A 20577-nucleotide genomic window follows, 5' to 3' on the forward strand; every position below is an offset into this window, starting at 1 on the left:
AGAACGAAGGGTATAATCTCTTGACCTTGTGCTGAAACTAAGTAACTCTTACAAATTAGCCATCAATAAAATTAAAATCTACTTACCACACTACGAATGCTAGACTCTAAGACTTTGGCAACAAAGGGCACCACATAGAGCAATTCTTGCTGTCCTTTAACATAAGCCTCTAGCAGCAAAGATTTTACATCCAAGTCCTAGAATAAGAAAACTATTTTTAAAAGCTGGGAATATACTTCAAAACACCTCACAAAGTACCCAAAGATAGGCATCTTGCCAAATTCATCTCCAAAATAGGAATCAGTATATCTGACCCCTGCCTTATGAAAAGGAAGGGGTCAGTCGTACCTTACCGGCTTCTGTTTATCCTGCTAAACAATGTAGGGCCATGAATATGCAATTCAAGATTTAAAACATGAGCCAACTCTTGCAAACACCCAATAATCATTAAAATAGCCCCAAATAAAAGTTAAGACTTTTAGACATAATATGCTGTATGAACATTCTCAAGTTTTACATGAACCTTTAGCTGGAACTCACAGTGTGTAAGATGGGTTTATTTTTAGCTAGTGTAATCATTCCTAGCCAATGTCCCAAGTTCTTCAGCAAAGAACGATCCGAGAAATTGGCTGCAGCTTTATCGGAGGTCAGGAGAACCTGAAATAGTGCAGGATTAAGAAAGGTATGAAAACGAGCTTATGAAAAAAATTCTCAACTAAATGTTTGAGAATTCCATTATCTTACTTTAAAAACAAGCCACTGATTCTGAGAACATGTCCCCAAAGTAGATCTACTCCATATATCATAGCAATATTTTCCAATGTTCAGTGACATTTTTACCTTTAAATGTCTTTACATTTAAAAAATACATCAGAGGGGCCGGCCCTGTGGCCAAGTGGTTATGTTCGCGGGCTCCGCTTTGGTGGCCCAGGGTTTCGCCGGTTTGGATCCTGGGCACGGACCTAGCACCACTCATCAAGCCATGCTAAGGCAGTATCCCACATGCCACAACTAGAAGGACCCACAACTAAAATATACAACTATGTACTGGGGTGCTTTGGAGAGAAGGAGGAAAAAAAAAGAAATCTAAAAAACACATGAGACAAAATACAAAGTACACAAGGTTAAAAGCGTCACGTATGGTCCCACAGAAAGTATTTTAAGACTCTGGAAATTTTAGCTAGGTTTAAAGCAGAGGCCCAACTGCCAAATCTGTTTTGAATTGCTAAGTTCAACTCAAATGAAGACTGTAACTATGCTTCTAAGTCCTTCAAGACAGCCAGCATTTGGAGGAATGTAATCAAGATCTCAAGATCTATTGAAATCTTTATCATTATCTGGCTCACTATACATCTCTGGAGACAGTTAAGACAACTTTCTGAAATACAGAATAATATTGCTTATACACTTCTTTTCAAATTTCTAGAAAATCTAATCCATTTCATTACTTCTCTAGTTCTTAGTTTCCTAAGGGGGAGAGGACCATCATAGGAGAGTGTTTTGGGTGTGCACACACACATCTATCTACTATATGGTACCACTTACTTTATGGCTATAAACTTAAATTTATAATTTACATTTTTCTTTGAAACAAAGGATATTGTATTTTGCTCCAGAGTACATGGAAACTTCTATTATATCCCAATCATCTTTGGTATCAGATAATAAAGGCTGAATATAGTTATGTTCCTTAACTCCATACAGCACCAGCAGACTGGCACAAAGTCAGCTGTGCAACAGAAAGAGCCAGGAATTCTTTTGCACTACAGCGTAACCAAGAATGGGGAAAATTCCCATCCACAGGCTTAAACATAGTGCTCGTTCCTAAGCCAATGTCCCCAGTATCCAACAAAGAACAATCATAGCTGTATGCTGGTTCACACTGTTTTCTCAAAAAGTTATTTTTCCCAAGAAATAAAATACTTGAATTTCTTGGAACAAGCATTAGCTCATTAGGAAGAGTGTGACCTTAAAATAAACTGCTAAGAATCCTAAACAGCTATTCCCCAATTAGGTCTAGAGGTATCTGGCACTTACGAAGACATAGACAAAAACATTCATTACAGCACTGTTTTTGTAATAGTGAAAGCTGTTAGCAATGTACATCCATATAATGGATTTCTATAAGACTATTTAAAAAAAAGTGAGATTAAAGCTAAGAGCATATTGCAAATTAACAAGTGGAAGGGGAAAAAAGCAAATTTAAGAGGGTAAAGATTTAAAATCATGTACAGAATGGTAAAAACAAATTCAAAGCAATACTTACTTTCAATGTAAACAGTACACAGAGTACGTCTGTAAGACTAAATTCTTCACAAAATTTAGGTCTATATTTGAAACAAACCCTAGAGCAACTTTCACAGCAACCTAATACAGACAACATATAGGGAAAAAGAGCAGCACCCCGCCCCGCCCCAAAATTCTGCCTGTACAATCAGGTATTTCCAAACTCAAAACAGCAGTGAAAAGAAATATAAGAACTAACTCTTACTTTGATGTTTCTGTAAGTCTCATTCAGAACCATCTTATTAAATTCAGGATTCTTCAACGTGTCAAGGAAGTTTGAATACAGGCTGTGAAAGTTTGGCTCAATACTGACTCTCTTCATAACCAAGTATTGTGAAACCCAAGGCATAAATTCTTCCTTCACAGTTTCTTTTAGTTCTTCAACCTAGCCAACCAATATGACACAGGAAGTATACTATTAAAAGATGGTAAAACACAGTTTTGAGTTTTGTTTCTTTGAACAATACTACAGCATGTGGCTCCTTGTAAAAACAGATGCTAAAGCACTCGCTAATCTCTTCCAGACATCAGACAGATGCTATGAGGTACACAATATATTCACTTACACATTAGTGTAGTCAATCATCTCTCAAACTGTGGGTGATTAGAACTGAAACATCTATGGTCACTTTCAGCTTTAAAATTATAAAACATACAGTCCCTCACACTCCCATCTCATACAACTCTCCATCTGACCAAAAGAGGATTCATGATGTACAACATTCCAATAACAGACCTAACACCAGAAGTATGTTTTCCTAAATTTCCACCTCTAGGAATCCGTGAAGTTTGAAATTTCTTTTCCAAAAAAAGATGCCAAAGGCTCAATTGTTTTTCCTGTAATTTTACTGAGATCATAATGGTTTACAACATTGTGTAATTCTGGGTGTACACCATCATCAATTTCTGAATAGACTTTATCATGCTCACCACCAGTAGTCTAATTAAACGCTTAATTTTTTTCCTCAATTAATTATGATGGGATTTTGAAAGACAGTACTTGCATTATATCTTAAAACCCACTCTGTTTATAATCTTAGTGGCTAAAATAGGCATATCCAAGTATTGTCTTAGCATATAATCTTGTAAAGGCAAACATCATTCCTCTGCTTTTCACAAGGTCTACCCATGTGAGTAATCAGGCACCCAACAAATGCTCAGAATGGTCTCTGGGACAAGACGAGTTGTGACTAGAAGTACAAATGAAAGCTTCCATCATCATGACATCATGAAGTTTATTGCAAACAGCCTGTAACTCACTGCAAAACAGTACATTTAAAACTAGTGCTATTTAACATCTACAAAAACCACAACCGCTAGTTGTATATCCACATTCCCTTTGTTTTGACTCTATTACCTTTAAAGTAAGTATTAAAAAGGGTAGAGAACATTAAATATATATCTCCGAACCCATCAGGGAAAAGAACAGAGAGCATTTGTAGCAATATGTAAACTATTACATCATGCTCACCTTTTGTGTCATATTTGACTGGGAGAGATTGTTGAAGATAAAAGCAATTTTCTCCTGGATATTTTCTGGGGGCTCTACAATTCTCTCAGTTTGATCTGTGGCCACAAGCAATGTATCTATATTTGTAGTATTAATAGAAGGCTAAAGGAATAAAGCACATAAAATAAACAAATTGAAAGCTTATTTGACAAATCCCAGGAAAAAAACGTATACAGATCCCTTTAGCATAAAATACACATGACATGTATGATTGTACATTGGAAGTGTTGGCAAGCACATGTACTGAACTATTAACAATGGCTGTCTATGGGAATTTGGGGGAGGGGAGATACAAAGACAGAAATGCTGGTCTTTATACCCTTTTTTTAGTAGGTATGTGTTATTTATAATAAAATTAAAATACATGTTCACTACTGGATATATTACAGCATAACAAATCCTGGAAAAAGAAAAAGGACCTACTTACTGGCACATCTTTCTTAAAGCTGACTCCGGTTGGCCTGGTGACTGTAACCGTTTTAGCAACAGTGGTGGTTGTCGAGGTGGTTACCATAGTGCTAACCTGACCCGCAAGGGGAGCTTTTGCTGGAACCTGGGCCTGAGCCTGTGCCTGAGCCAGTGCAATACTTCCAGGGGTTGTGATAGAGCCCTGCATTTTCACAGGAGGATCTCTAGACTGCTGTCCATACTCGATATACTATAGGGGTAGGGAGAGGGAAACACATTAAAACAGTTCTTAACAGAAATTGAAAATTTTAATTACACTCCCCTCACTTCTGAGAGGGTAGAAATTATTTCAGAGTACTCTTGGTTCATACATGTCCCTTACTTCTTGCCCCATCCTGTTCCATTACCATATATATAAACACATAAGTGGATACTACAGACTCCTTGGGAGGTAAAATATTACTATGTTTTAATAGTATTCATGAGAGAACTAGTCTAGTAAAACCACTTCCAAAAGAGCTGCCACAAACACCTGCATATAAATTTCTTTAAATCCCTTAATACACATAAACTTTAAGACTTTAAAATTTATATAGTAAACTGATCTCTTTCTTATTGGATGCTGATGAGAAACCTAAGGCCTAAAAAAATACACTGCATTTTGAGTGTTCTCTCAGTAAGGATATTACTACAAAACAAAAACAAAAGTACACTGTATACAGCCAAGTCAACAATGATACTGGATGTTCTAGGGCAAGATTTTCTTCATTTCACACACCAATAAACCTCCTCCCCACAGACAAACTCAAGAACTGACAAAAAGTTCCTGATACTATTTCCAACAGTCTGTACCTGGGAAAACAAAAACTACTATCCACACATGCAGTAACTTTATTCAAAAAAGGATATTTTCAAGTAGGAAAGACAATCTCTGAAGAAAGCGCAGCCCTTTAAATTGACTAAGTATAGAAACATAAACAGTGACCTCTCTCCCCTTCTCGGGCTATCTGGTTACAGTGGGTGCTGGGGACCACTGTTTTGTATGATCACTTCCACGCCATCTCTCGTCTCCAGTTTTCCAAGGTCCCTATTCCCAACTCTGAATTCCAAACCCATTTGATTGTGGTAAGCCTCTGCTTTTCTGTACAGTTTTCAGTACTAGAGTTTTGGCATATTTCCCCAACCCCCTCATGTGAATGAACACACTCCTGGCCTGCCACTCAGTGGTCTCGTAGGTTATCCCTTCAGAATAACCCTGCCCACCTACAGGAAAACTCAGCAGGATGAGGTAGAAAGTAATGGGCTAAAGTATAATATAGAATTAAAAGTAGGCTCAAATTCTGGTCTTTCTGATTCCTTAAAATCTAATCTTTCCCTTAAAATAAGATTAAGCCATTTATCTGCTTTGTATAAAAGACAGTAAAATAAAAATTAACTAACTTTCCTGTTCTCTATAAGCTGATTTTGATCAAAAGCAAGACAAAGGTATGAATAACATTTACCAATCAACCTAAAATCAGTAACTTAAAACAGTGGTTTACAAATTCTAAGAACAATCGCTAAAGATGGCTTAAAACGTGTATTTTCTAGGTCCATTCCCTCAGGAACTGCCTCCTTTTTAATAGATACCTCAAAGGAATCTAAGCAGGTGGTAAAAACGCTGTATTAAACACTGGTCTAAGTCTTCTTTCAAACAGCTTTGAATCACATTAACATTTAAATCAGAGGAACAACTTTATTTTTAGCCAAGATTCCCACTTCAACTCCTTTTTAGAATCAGGAAGGAATTCTCTTACTAATGAAAGATGATTCTTCAATAGCATTATTAGGCTGAAAGAACTGATATAAGCCTTTTATTAAACTAAGCAAATATAATCCAAGAATGACATTTTGTTATGATCTATTATTAAGTTGCAAAAAGAGCAACAAATAATATATATACCTACATCATGCCAATCATTAAGAAATATTAATGCCATTCCCACTAAACCCAAAATCAAGTTGAAAAAGATAAGCCCTCCAACTACTAGACAGATTTTAGGTGTTGAAGACACTTACCTCCTGTAAATGATGTGGAAATTGCATAAAGTGACTGATAGAAGCCAAGTGCTGACAATACTGGGGGTAGTCCTTCAATCTGCCAACAAAAACACTGATTCATCATTTCATGTAAAAACAGAGGAAGCACAATTAACAAAAATTTTCTTCCAAATGCGAGTCTAGGCCATTTCTCCCATTCAGCTTATGAAATACCTGATCTGAAGAAAATGCCAGAGAAGAACACAGGCATAGAGGGGGAAAATGTTTATGAACTTCTCTCCTTTTACACCAGAAAATAGTATCTTTGTTTTTTTAAGTCATATTTTACTTAAGATTAGATTACAATGAGCTACTACAACTGCTATCTGGAAACAACTCAAATGTTCATAAACAGGTGGAGAGAAAAACAATTTGTAGTTAATCCACAGAATGGAATACTACTCAGCAATAAAAAGAAACTACTGAAACATGCAATAACATATATGAATCTCAAAAGCATCAGGCTAAGTGCAAGAAGTCAGACTCATACACATTACGTATGAATCCATTTCAATAACACTCTGGAAAAACTAGAGACAAATCAGATCAGTGGCTGCCAGAGGCTAGAAAGGGGGAAGGTGAACTAAAAAGGGGGAAAAAGAGACCTCCTTGGGTGTGATGGAAACATTCAGTATCTTGATTATGGTTGTGGTGGTTATACGGCTGTATAAGTTTGTCAAAATTCAAAGAACTGTACACCTAAAACGGTGACTTTACTGTATATAAAGTAAATCTCAATAAACAAACAAAAAACCCTCCTGCTATTTCACTTTACGCTTTTCCTACCACTTATTTGATAACTGTAATGAATTAAATTGTTTTTACTTCTTCCTCTTCGACTTCATACAGTTATTAAGATTAGTTAGTATGCATGTAAATGATGGGTCATGGTATGAATTAGTTGATAAATAATAGTTATTATTTATAAATAAATGACAGTTGTTATATTAAAAAAGATGCTTCTTAGGAAACCTACCCACTCACCTATTTTTAAATCTATCTAGTGCAGCAATTCCGAAATAATACATTTTGGATCCAAAAGGCTTGCGTAAGGCTTCAAGAACATATCGCAGGGCCAGACCTAGTGCCATGTAAGTGACTAGTCCTTTTTCGATTATCCCACCAAACAGGCAGGCTGTTATATGTAACTCTTTATCAGGGTACTGGGGGAAAAACCGATATTCTTCAAACAAGTTCCTTAGCATACAGTTAAATACTTCTCGTTCCCTCTTTATGGTAGAGTCTTTAAACCTCTGTAGCATTTCTAATACCTGGAAAAAACAAGACAAAAAAAAATACACGCATAAAGGAAACTCTTATTAAGAGCATTCCTCAAATATTCATAGTAGAAGTGCTAGGCAGAATATTTAACAACAAACTGAGCCTGAGACAGGTGCTAAGGTTTCAAAAGATGCACAGACATATCAAAACACTTTGAGGTAGATTTGTAAAAACTTTGAAAAGGGAATTTTTTAAAGATTTACCTAAACTATAAAGAATTAAGTCATCCTAGACACTCACCTCATCAACAGACATGGTTGGATGTGGTGGATGATTATATATTCTCTGGAAATAGCTGTTTGCTTCATCATCTATCTCTTTACTAAAGTGCTGATTTGCCTCTGGCCACACCTGAGACAAGTCCGCTGTGAGAAACAAAAAAGCAACCAGTAGGCATTTAACCTCCTTCTCCACTCCCCAATAAAATACACAGAGAGCCAGAGAGAATAACAGAGTTTTAATTTTAAGGGAAAAAACGAAGAAACTGAAGAAAGTACTAAGTGGTAAAGTTTCAATATTCAAGTGTTTTAGGTACACATAAAAGATTTTAACAAAATTTCCTTACACCTATAATTCTCCCTTAATATCTTCTTCATCATGACTTATTACACCATGAAAGTTCACTAGGTTTAAATTCATAATGCACTTACCCTTAATACAATCTCAATCAAGGTTCACAAGTCTTTACTATTTTATAATAAAAATCACATTTAACATATAAGAATTATCAATCCATGTGCATGACACACTGATATAAACACAAAGCATGCTACGAAACATAACATTCAGACAAGCCTTTCACACTAACATTTTCAAGTCAGTTTGGTAGATTTTCAAGTCTAGTATAATGAAGGTTTAGTTCCCAATGACAAGAAGGACATTAAATGATAACCTATCTCAAAAGAGAACCTCTCTTTGAGATAACTTACTAAGGAGGTGGAATTTCAAAAACTGGTTATTCTGTTATATCATATATATTACATGGCAATATTTATTATAAGGCTACACGTATCAAAGCTAAAACCTTAAAATAAACTAAAATATAGTTATGTACTTTTTTAAACTGCCAAGCTGAAACAGAAATCTGAAATTCTCCTGAGTGCTCCTGATTTGTTAAAATACAATAACAAGAAATTTTTAGGATAGGTTTAAGATTTATATACATATATTTAAACTGCTGAAAGTCTTTTCTCTTTACTATACTTCTTACGTTTAGGATAACACACCCCTAAAGGATGCTACCTCTTATTAACCATCACTTTGTTCTGGCAATCCAGATCAAAAGTAGAGTGATACTTTGAATTTTTATTTTCATAATTCAAATTCGTGAATTTACTTGCACTGATCTAAGGCGGCACATTAATAAATGGCCCTACTAACAATATATTAAGATAAGTCAATGTTTTGTCCATATAACTCTAGGGACAACAAATCGGACATATAACCAAAAAAGTTTTATGAGCATCAGTCACACTTCACAATCACAGACAACACTACCACTTACAAGGTTTCATCTTACTCTGCTGGAATGTAGGCTGGTTCAGTCCAGAGGTGCCCAATTTCCTCTGTACAAAAGGATCGTTATTCACTGCAGGGAGTCCAAGAGCCCCAGTTCCTATACCAGTCAGGCTGCCTGTGCCAAGACCACCTACTAGAAAGAATGAAGGCAGCCAAAAGTCTTATCATTACTCATATTCTTGACTTGACTCACATCAAACATATAAGTTCTTGTTTAAAAAGTCAGGGTCTTTGTTAACTCCATTATAATGTCTACTTAATTTTATAGAGAATCTAATAAGAGTAGGTGAAAATGGACAGTGCCAAAATTTCTTCAGCATTTAGAATTATTAGTTTACTTTATTCTTGGTAAGATATTAATATACAAGTTTTTAAACTGTACATTCTCATACGTGATGTGAGATTCAGGTAGTCAAAATAAGAGGAAGTGGTTTGCTTTCTAAATGATTAAAATTGAAGAATTTCTTACTATCTTCTAGTTAGCACGAGCCAGGACTTCTTTATTTCTCTCAATTCCAGCATACGGAATCTTACAATAGTTAGGTCTTTGCTAAGATGGCCTAAGTACAGTAACTGTGGTTTAAATGAATGAACAATCAGGGCTAGAACCATATTGCAGCAGTGTTAACTAGGTTACAGAATCATTACAACAATACTCTAAAATCATACTATGAAAATAAAAGGTGCAGATAGTTTAGGAGAAACAAGTGGGTACAAGGCGGGGGGGTGGGGGGGGGAGTAACATTTACTTCAGTATCAAGTTAAAAGCCAAAATATTTGAAAACGTTTTAGGAATTTACTATCACTTTCAAGGTAGGTGAAGTGCTGAGGTAGAACATATGCTTCAATGTGATGTGTGAAATCTCTCTGCCTTTATTATACCAAGCTTGAGTAACTCATAAAGCTGTGAGGTTTTGATCTAAGCCTAAGTCCTTTGGAATACATGATTAACACACTTGCTACTATTTATGCTATCGTTTGGTAATACAGAAACCTTACTGAATAACTAACTTTACAACTACAAATATGTGAACTGCAATTCGACTAATAATATTATGTTTTTCTCTTTTCAACTTTGGATGTTGAAGCAACTATCACAATTTAGTTTTAAGCAGCTTTCTTTACCACAGCGACTCCACATACTAAGGCACAATGAAACTTACAAGTAATCTGCGCCCCCACCCCCCTTACCTGGAAGCTGTGATGAAAGTCCTCCAATACCACTGAATGCAGTTGTCTGATTTGGGGTTGAAAGGGGTGGAAATGCTTTTGCTGGTGACTGAGGGGTACTGAATGCAGAACCCAAATTTGGAGGAAAACCCTGCATACTCTGGGTGTGAGGGGCAGCTGAACCACCTATACTAAGAGATGCCATTCCAGCAAGAGGGTCAATCTAAAGAAAAACATTATAAAAATGTATTAAACATACTTCAAGCAAAGGCAGACATATGACAGGTAAAGTAATCTTTAGCAACAGCTCTTCATATGCTTAATAAGTAAACTGCAAAACCCCACACAATCATCATGGTACTTAAATTCCAAAATCAAGTTAAGTATGCTTAGTCATTTTTCTTACTATATCATAGATGGAATGGGATTAAAGAGTCAGCCCCTGCCAAAGTATCAGAGCCATAATATGAGGGCTGCAAAACTTCAAGAACAATATTTAAGACGAATTACCCCACAGCTGTATACTAGTAAACATTTAGTAGTAATGTGGGATAGTTATTACATTAGCTCCTTACAATTTCCAATAAGCCCGTTTGAAACAAAAGGAAGTTCCTAAAGTAAGTTGTTTAACTTTCAACACAATAAAAGCATTAAGAAATTACGAATCTTCCAGTCAAAAGAAATCTAATCAAAATTTGAGACTCTGAGGGGTTGCAGATCAGCTCTAGCTTAAAACAAACAAAAATAAAAACAAAAAACAAGGTATGCTATTCACCAGAGATTCTTAAAAATATCTAACTGCACTTTCGAGCTTCTTAGGTTGTGGCATTATTTCAGATCTTCACAACTACAGAAAATGATATGCAAAATGACTTTTGTAAAGTGGCCACTAAGGAATCACTAAATGTTCTTTCTTTCTTAAACCCCAATCTGCCATTCAATGCAGCTGAAAATAGAAGTGGAGTATGTTGCTCCCAGAAAGAAGGGGGTGGTTGGTGTCAGGGAGTAACTTAAATGTACCTTGTTTTTAAAAGAGCAGTTCAGTTGAGAGCTGAAGAGCCCCAGTTATAACAAGTCCTTATGCTCTAGCACTGTTGCTTGGCCCGTGAAGCTACAAACAAGACATATCAGGTTCAAAGGCAGTGCTTATTTCTCAAGTCTAAGTTATTCTTAGTTTAAAAAGAAGCCCTTACCATTTAACCTAAATAAGCTGTTTTGTATCTTTCCTCTCAGAGTCATGTTCTATTTAATGATTAAAATCTATTCTCAACTACCAAGCCTATTTAAAGATCTCCTTTAACGTAGTAGTGGATACTAGACATGCAGTTTTATCTAGAATGTAATAAATTTAGACAAATTTTCCTTTGAGTAGATTATTAATGATGATGTAGAAGTTTATTCTACTCCAAGCCTATGAACAAATGCAGATGTACTGATTGTAGCGTTCATTTACCTGAACAGGAGAAATGGCATCTAAGCTGCTAGCACTAGGAGGGCGTCCTTTTGGCATAACTCCAGGTGGCGGTTGTCTGGCCTTGTTCATAACATTACTACAATTGGCTACCATGGTGAGGATGGTTTCTGATAACTCCTGAGAAACACTCCTAAAGAGAGAAGGAAAAAACACCACTTCTTATTGCCCAGAACACCTCAATAAACAAACCTGATTCTCTAATACAGAGAACTTGCTGGAACATATAGCTAAATTTCTACCATATCCCATGTGTCTTTGCATCTGTCATTAAGCACTAGGATTTTCTGAAGACTGGCTTTCTCTTGAAAGTATCTAATTTACAACTCTGAAACTAAACCTTGTGTACAGTACCACCAACATTTTTAAATACGCCAAGAAACATTCCACATTTTCAACCACTTTTATCAAAAATTATGCCCAAACCTGGATATATCAAAGCAAACAGATAAGCAATTTGTATATTACTTTCTCATAGTCAAAGACATTTATTTAAATATAATAAAAATATCACACATAGTAACTACATTTAGCAAGCACATAAAGTATTGACTGACTTCTAAAATGTCAGGTAGGATAAATGTTTGACAGAAAAACCCACCTTCCTATTTACTGCCTCCTAAAACTAGGCAATCTCTTGTCCTCACAAACTCTACACAACTTGACACTGTCTTCGATCTTTCGACCTAAATTCAGAAATCATACTACTAGCATTAAGAAGTAAGAGTACGGGCTGGCCAGGTGGCGCAGCGGTTAAGTTCGCATGTTCTGCTTTTCGGCAGCCCAGGGTTCATGGGTTTGGATCCCGGGTGCGGACATGGCACTGCTTGGCAAAAAGGCATGCCGTGGTAGGCGTACCACGTATAAAATAGAGGAAGATGGGCATGGATGTTAGCTCAGGGCCAGTCTTCCTCAGCAAAAAGAGGTAGATTGGCAGTAGTTAGCTCAGGGCTAATCTTCCTCAAAAAAAAAAAATAGTAGTAGTAAAAGTAGTCACTCAGCTAAGAAAGTTGTTTCACATTTGGGGAAACAACAGACAAGGATGTCAAAAGTACCAAATAAAACTCTACATTAAATCACTACAACAAAGTCTACAAAATTTTTATTTGTACCAATATGAAAAAAACACTGTTTCAAAGGTGGACTACAAATTTAAATGAACAATGAGTTGTTTCTTCATTCACTGAAGCGAGGAAGAAAAATATTAATAGACCATGAAAAAGAAAAGGGAGACATCAGTTCCTAAAGGTGTGGATCTTCTTATTTACCTTAGTATTAAGTAGTAAAACCACTAATATCCAAAAGATGCTCAAAAACAATTAACGGTATTTAAAATATAAGGACACAAATAGCTCTCTCTAGCTTCCATGTATGTTAAGTTCAAAGTACCCACTCCCCTGCAATTAAAATTTCAGAGATATCATATTTCATCTTTCAGATTACCATACCCTCTATTAGTAAGGCTATGGGAAAACAGACACTGCTGGTAGTCAAAATGCAAAACTTCCTACAGAGGAAAACTTTGCAACATCTAACAAAATTACACATGCATTTCCCTTTAATCCAACAACTGCATTTCTAGTGATCCCAAATATACACTGGCAAAGACGATGGATGCAAAACACTATTCATTCCACTACTACTCGTCATACAGAGTGAAAACAATCAGAATGTCCAGCAATAGGAGACTGGTTTACTAAGGCACAAAACATCAGTTCAATGGAGTACTACAAAGCAACTGAAAGAAACAAGCAAGCTCTCTAATTATGTGGGGTGAACTCCAGGATATATGATCAAATGAAAGAAGCATGGTACAACTGAGTATACACTACCTTTTCTACAGGAAAGGGGGAAAAATACAAATATATATGTATTTTTTTAATGCAAAGATAACCCAAAATTATAAATGAAAATGGTTACCTACATAGAAGAGAAGAACAAGGTTGAGGTAAGAGAGTTCCAAGGAAGATTTCTCTGAATGTACCTTGTTATAGTTTTTGGCTTTGAAACTATGTCTGTTTTACGAATCATAAAAAACTCTTTAAATTAAAAAAACAAAAAAATCCCTCTCCAAAGACACCTATGCCATGAGTTAATGGCTGCCAGTAGTAGATAATAATTGTTATCATGTTGCAGTGAATAAAAATGCCTTCAATTTTGAGCCACACCATTATTTTATATACCACACAAAAAGAAAACTGGTCTAACTGTAACTCTAAGAGGTCACCAATGAGATGTATCATTTCAGGGAAGTTAGAATGTAAAAAACTGGGTATCAAAAAAAAAACACCTGGGTATCTTAGAACTGATAAAATATGGTTAACTAAAATATTATTCCTTACTATTTTAGAAGAACTTCTTATATCTGACACAATTTCAAACTTAAGAGAGGCTAGAATATTACAAGGAGCTCCCTATAAATGCTTCATTTGGCAATTAGTTACATTTTGCTCTATTTAACTATTCTTTCTGTACTTCCCTCAACCCAAACATTGACGGTTAGAGACATCAGGTATCTTTTATCCCTAAATACTTCACTATGTATTTCCTAAGAACATTTTCCTCCATAATCATGGAAAATACTAAAGATCAAGTTTAACATGGATAAAATAAGATGGGCCATATCCAAACTACATTAATTATTCCCATATTGTCCTTCACTGCTCTTTTTCCCTTGGATCAGGATCCAATCTGAGTTGTCACATCTCTTTAGCTTCTTTAAACTAGAAGAATTCATCAGTTTTTGTCTTTCTTGAACTTCATCTTTTTTTCAGTACAAGTCAGTTATTTTATAGAACGTCCCCTGATTCGAGTTTGTCTGATATCTTAGATTTTAGATGTATTTATGGCAGGACTGCCACATACATTACACTGTATTCTTCTCAGTGCATTTTATCATGAGGCACATGATGGAGAATTGAGCTGGTGATCACTTTGATCAATAAATTAATGAGGCACATACCAGGTTTCTCCAATGAAAATTACTACTTCTCCCCTTTGTGATTATTAAGTGATTCGTAGGGAGATACTTTGAAATTGTGTAATCATCCTGTTCCTCAAATGTTCACTTACTACTTTTAGCATCCATTGAAGTTTATAATTCCATCATAATTACTTCTTACTTATTAGTCGGACACACCTTCCTTCTTTAGCATTTATTTACTTTTATCAGCACAGATTAAAGACTTTATATGCATTATTTCACTAAGTTCGTCAAGAAGACAGGTACTTGTAATACATGAAGAAAACAAACTGAAATCCAGAGTTGGGTAAACTACCTCCTGACACACATACAAAAAATTTAATCCAATTTTAACATACACTTAAATTTCCAAATGAATATTTAATTTCTCATGGACTAAAATGTATAAATGTGAGAGGCAAAACCTTAAAACAACATTTTATAACATTAAGAACTTACAGAGTAGAGTTTCTCAACTGCTGCACTCGTACTACTCTGGACTGAAGAATTCTTTGTTGTGGGAGGCTCTCCTGTGCATTCTAAGATGTTTGGCATCCCTGGCCTTTACACTAGGTACCAGTAGCACCCTCCTCTCCAATTATGACAATTAAAACAATGTCAAAGAGGAAAAGAAACATCATATGACTTCACTCATATGTGGAAGATAAATAAACAGAGGATAAAGACAACAGATTAGCGGTTACCAGAGGGGACGCGGGATGGGGGGGTAAAGGAGCACATATGTATCATGATGGATTAAAACTAGACTATTGGTGGTGAGCACGATACAGTCTACACAGAAACTGATATATAATAATGTACACCTGCGATCACACAATATTAGAAACCAATATGACCTCAATAAAATTAAAAAGAAAAAAGAAAATGAATAAAAATATGGAAGAAATGAATAAAAATAAAATAAACACAATGTCAAATGACTTCAAGGGAGCAAAATCACCCTGGGTTGAGAACCACTGGTTTAGCGATATATGTGAGTAAACTGTTTTAAAAGCATATACCAGCAAAATAAAAATCAAGATCTGTGGAGGAGAAGTAAGAAAACAGGATTGGAGAGGAAGAAAACGTAGCTTCTGGGGCCCCACGGCCTAGTGGTTAAGTTCTCACACTTTGCTTCGGCAGCCCAGGGTTTCACCCATTCGAATCCTGGGCACGGACATGGCACCACTCATCCGGCCATGCTGAGGAGACATCCCACATGCCACAACTAGAGGGACCCACATCTAAAATATACATCTAAAATATACAACGATGTACTGGGGGTACTTGGGGAGAAAACCAGAAAAAAATAAAAAATAATAAAAATAAAAAAGGTAGCTTCAAAATAATTGGTCATGCTGCACAGCAGAATCACAGGTGTTCATTTTATTAGGCTTCGAACTTTAAAAAAAAATACATAGGACATAAGCAAAAATGGTGGAGTAAAGACCTTCAAATACTCTCTCCTCCATAAAAGCAAGTAGAAAACTGACAGAAATTGTCAGAATCAAGTTATTCAGAACTCTGGAAATTAACCAAAGCCTTACAACAATCCAGGAAATTTTTATTCCAGAAAGATAACTAGATCTTGGTAACAACAGCTAGCTTTCTGGCATCTTAATTTGCCCTACTCCCATGCCCCCTCTCCAGCTGCACAGCAGCCTTGAAAACTAACAGCCCACAATTATAGTGAAAAGCAGCAGCCTGAGAGCCACTGGAGAGGGCTCAGAACCGGGTTAAAACATCTTCAAAGCCTCATTCTCACATAATTGTCATTATTTCACCTATCTGAGGATTCCCTATGAGACCACAATGGCAAAGTTGTCTTTATTTGACCTACAAGGTAGTCCAGCACAAACAGCCTTTCCCAACCAGGTATCTGTAGAAAACATTTACAGGTAATTGTTTTAACTTTCTGGCTACCTGAGGTGGAAAGTAACAGTTTCAGGAAATAGGCTAACCAAAAAGCTTAAAAGAAAAACCTGGAGAACGAGATTCCCATGGTGGAGCTTTGAAAAACTCCCACATTTCCCCAGGGATAAGGCTGTGCATTACCTACAGCTGTGCCATTTCCATGAAAGGTGTGAGAAGGCCCAAGCCCTCACCTCAAGCTGAGGCTCTGCCTAAGAAGGAAGTCAAAGGTAAAGGAGAGTCATCAAGTGACTGGCTTAGTGTGAAGATGTGCCTCAACATGCACAAAGCAGCACAGGGTGAAGGACAGTTCACTGATTCAGGGGTTTAAGAAAATCTCCAATCTCAGTTGACCACAAAGCTACCCAAACAGAGATTTCAGAGGCCAAACATGACAAAGAATACAGACATTACAAAATTAGTTCAGAAAAGTCTCTAAACACAAAAAAGAGCAAACACAACAAAAAACTCTGGTGAGGGGGAAGAATCTGATTTCAGGAATTGCCACAATATTTAAACTTTCCGATTTTCAACCACAAATTACAAAACATGTAAAAAGCACAGGGAAGCATGGCCCATAGGAATAAAATGCTCTCAACAGAAACTGTCCCTCAGGAGGAATAGGTGTTGGACTTACTAGACAAAGACTTTAAATCAGCTATTTTAATTACGTTCAAAGAACTAAAGGAAAACACGTCAAAAGAACTACAGCAAACTTTGAGAAAGATGTCTACCAAAACAGAGCATGTCAATAGCAATTTTTTTTTTAAAGTTTAAAAGTATAACTAAAATGAAAACTTCACTACAAGTTGCCAACTGCAGATTCAAGCAGGTGGAAGAAAGAATCCATGAACTTGAAGATAGTTCAATTAAGATTATCCAGACTGCAAAACTGAAAGAAAAAGTAGAAAAAAATAAACACCAACTCAAAAACATGTGGAACACCACCACCAAATGTACCAACATACACACAATGGGAGTCCCAGAAGGAGAGATGAGCTAGAAAAGGGTAGAAAGACTACTTGTTGACAGAACAGCTGAAAACTCCAAATCTGATGAAAACCATTAATCTGCACATCCAAGAAGCTCAACAAATTCCAATATAACTCAAAGAAATCCATACCTAGAAACAACGTAATTAAGCTCTTGAAAGAAAAAACACAATGAGACTATCTTAACAGCAGCAAAAGAGGCAACTTCTCACATACAAGGAGGCCTCAAAAAAGTTAACAGTGGAGGTCTCATCAGAAACTATGGAAGCCGGAAGCAGTGAGATGGCATATTCAAAGCACTGAAGGCAAAGGAATGTAAATCAGGAATCCTGTATTTAACAAAACCATTCCAAACACAACGGAGAAATTAAGACATTCCCAGATACTAAGGGACTTCGTTGCTAAGAGGCCTGCCCTGACAAGAATAATAAAGGGGGGCCGGCCCAGTGGCACAGCGGTTAAGTGCACACCTTCCGCTTTGGCGGCCCGGGTTTGCCAGTTCAGATTATGGGTGCAGACATGGCACCGCTTGGCAATCCATACTGTGGTAGGCATCCCACATATACATATAAAGTAGAGGAAGATGGGCATGGATGTTAGCTCAGGGCCAGTCTGCCTCAGCAAAAAGAGTAAGATTGGCATCAGATGTTAGCTCATGACTAATCTTCCTAGAAAAAAATAATCAAAAAAAATAATGAAGGGAATCCTTCAGGCTGAAATGAAAGGCTACTACATAGTAACCTGAATCCATATAAAAAAATAGAGTACCAGTAACGGGACACAGGTAAATATAAAAGTTATGAATGTATTTTTGCTTATAATCTTTTTATCTCCTACTTGATTTAAAGAACAATTAGGGGCTGGCCCCTGGCTGAGTGGTTAAGTTTGCAGCTCCACTGCAGCAGCCCAAGGTTTCGCCACTTGGAATCCTGAGGGTGGACATGGCACCGCTCATCAGGCCATGCTGAGGTGGCATGGAACAACTAGAAGGACCCACAACTAAGAATATAAAACTATGTACCCAGGGGCTTTGGTGAGAAAAAGGAAAAAAAATAAATTTTTTTTTTAAAAAAGAACAACTAATACATGAAACAATAACTATCAATCTTCTGATGGGCACACAGGTATAAAGGTGTAATTTGACAACAACAACACAATGAAGGAGGAAGGGACTAGAGCTCAAGAGGAGGAAATTTTTGTATCCTATTGAAATTCAGTTGGTATTAATTGAACTAGATTGTTTTTAAGTTAAAATGTGAACTAAAATTTAATACCCTGGAGTAATGACTAAGGAAAAAAGACAATTCAAAAACATACAGTCAAAGAAACAACAAGGGAATTAAGATGATACACTAGAATATATCTATTTAACAGTGAAGGAGGCAGTAATGGAGGAAGGAATAAAACAGACAGAATAATACAGAACAACTAATAGCAAAAATAAATCCTACCTTAGTAATTACATTAAATGTAAATGGATTAAGTGCTCTATTAAGGCAGAGATGTTCAAAGTGTAAAAGAAATCCAACTACATGCTGGCTAAGAGAGACACATTTCAGATTAAAAGAGACAAAACTTGAAAGTAAAAAATGGAAAGAGATGTTCTATGTAAATATTACCCAAAAGAGAAATACAATAACTCTACTAATTTCAGACATAATAGCCTTTAAGAAAAAAACTAAAGACATTTTATAACAAAAACACCAATCCAAGAGGAAGACATAATTATAAATATACATACACTTAAAAACAGAGCTCCAAAACACATGAAGGGAAAACTGAAGGGAGAAATAGACAATTCAAAAGTAACTGGAGGTTTCTATACCCTACTTTCAATAATGGATAGAGTCAATAATACTGTATTATAAATTTCAAAGTTGCTAGGAGACTAGATCTTAATTATTCTCACCACAAAAAAAGAAATGATACTTATGTGATGAGATAGAGGTCTTAGCTAATACTACAACAATCATATCGCAATATTAAAATGTATTAACGTTGTACATCTTAAACTTACACAATGTTATTATGTCAACTACATCTCAATTTTAAAAACAATGGATAGAACTACACAGAAGATAAACAAGGAATAGAAGACTTCAATAACACTAGAAACCAACTAGACCTAACAGATACATACAGAATGCTCTACCCAAGAGCAGACTACACATCCTTCAAGTACACGTGACAAACTCTCTGGGATAAACCATATGTTAGGCCATAAGAGAAGTCTCAATGAATTTAAAAACTAAAGTCATATAAAGTATATTTTCTGACTACAACGGAATGAGACTAAAAATTAGTAATGTGGGGGATCAGAATTGTGTCTCCCACCCCCAAAAGTGTCTCTTTGACTTGATTATTTTAAAGGGCAAAAGATTCTGAAAGAAACTTTGACCTTCAACCTGTCTAAAAGGATTTAAGATAGAAGGGCTATTCCAGGAAGGAGCTAACACCATAGATAACTATAGTGTAATGTAAAATAGGTGTGATAGAAAGGCACAAGCAAGCCAATTTTTATCAAAGTTCTGTCTCTAGGGTCACACTGTCTATAAATGGTCCAATAAATTCTTGTTTATCAAACATCTGCATTTCCATCTCCATGTAAATTGCCTTCCTCCCCTTTGAAGCTCCAAACCACTACCCCCAACATCCTTCTTTGTCTTTAGCTGAAGATGGTATTTAACGTGGCAGCTTTGGCCATTCTGAGGTGTTACTAAGTTTTCCTGGGTTTCTCCCATATAGACATGCTATTAGACTTTGTTTTATTTTCTCCTCTTATTTTGTCTCATGTCAATTTAATTCTTAGACGAGCCAGAAGGATCTAGAGTGTACAAGCAATGCCCTCCTCCTCTACAGTAACAAAAGGAAAACTAGAAAATTCACAAATTGGTGGAAATTAAACCTCATACTCTTATAACCAAAGGAAATTACAAAATAACTTTGTAATGAAAACGAAAATAAGTAATAATAAACTTAAAGCATTTCA

The 20577-nt window shown here is 36.1% G+C and overlaps 1 protein-coding gene and 2 non-coding genes across 16 annotated transcripts in view; all 3 read right to left on the reverse strand.

Moving 5' to 3' along the window:
* Window positions 1-20577, reverse strand: part of CNOT1 (CCR4-NOT transcription complex subunit 1) — a 112975-nt gene that overhangs the window by 23491 nt on the left and 68907 nt on the right. For 6 of the 14 annotated variants that reach the window (XR_011537944.1, XR_011537945.1, XR_011537946.1 and 3 more), the window contains exons 17-27: window positions 11706-11856; window positions 10274-10475; window positions 9069-9215; window positions 7805-7929; window positions 7268-7554; window positions 6263-6341; window positions 4224-4454; window positions 3758-3898; window positions 2492-2671; window positions 541-657; window positions 87-197 (exon numbers count right to left, since the gene is read on the reverse strand). Coding sequence is in view for 11 of the 14 variants with exons in the window: in XM_070612022.1 (XP_070468123.1) it covers window positions 87-197; window positions 541-657; window positions 2492-2671; window positions 3758-3898; window positions 4224-4454; window positions 6263-6341; window positions 7268-7554; window positions 7805-7929; window positions 9069-9215; window positions 10274-10475; window positions 11706-11856 (1771 nt within the window). In the remaining 3 variants the exon portion in view is untranslated. The remainder of the gene's footprint in view (window positions 1-86; window positions 198-540; window positions 658-2491; window positions 2672-3757; window positions 3899-4223; window positions 4455-6262; window positions 6342-7267; window positions 7555-7804; window positions 7930-9068; window positions 9216-10273; window positions 10476-11705; window positions 11857-20577) is intronic. The other 8 variants (XM_070612027.1, XM_070612021.1, XM_070612028.1 and 5 more) reach the window with 3 other exon arrangements.
* On the reverse strand, window positions 1682-1819 carry LOC139082707 (small nucleolar RNA SNORA46). The gene has a single exon (XR_011538912.1). It is a non-coding gene; the product is annotated as a small nucleolar RNA SNORA46 (small nucleolar RNA).
* LOC139082708 (small nucleolar RNA SNORA50) lies at window positions 11265-11400 on the reverse strand. Its single transcript, XR_011538913.1, has one exon. It is a non-coding gene; the product is annotated as a small nucleolar RNA SNORA50 (small nucleolar RNA).

Source organism: Equus przewalskii, chromosome 3, assembly GCF_037783145.1.
Source record: "Equus przewalskii isolate Varuska chromosome 3, EquPr2, whole genome shotgun sequence".
Taxonomy (NCBI): Eukaryota; Metazoa; Chordata; class Mammalia; order Perissodactyla; family Equidae; genus Equus; species Equus przewalskii.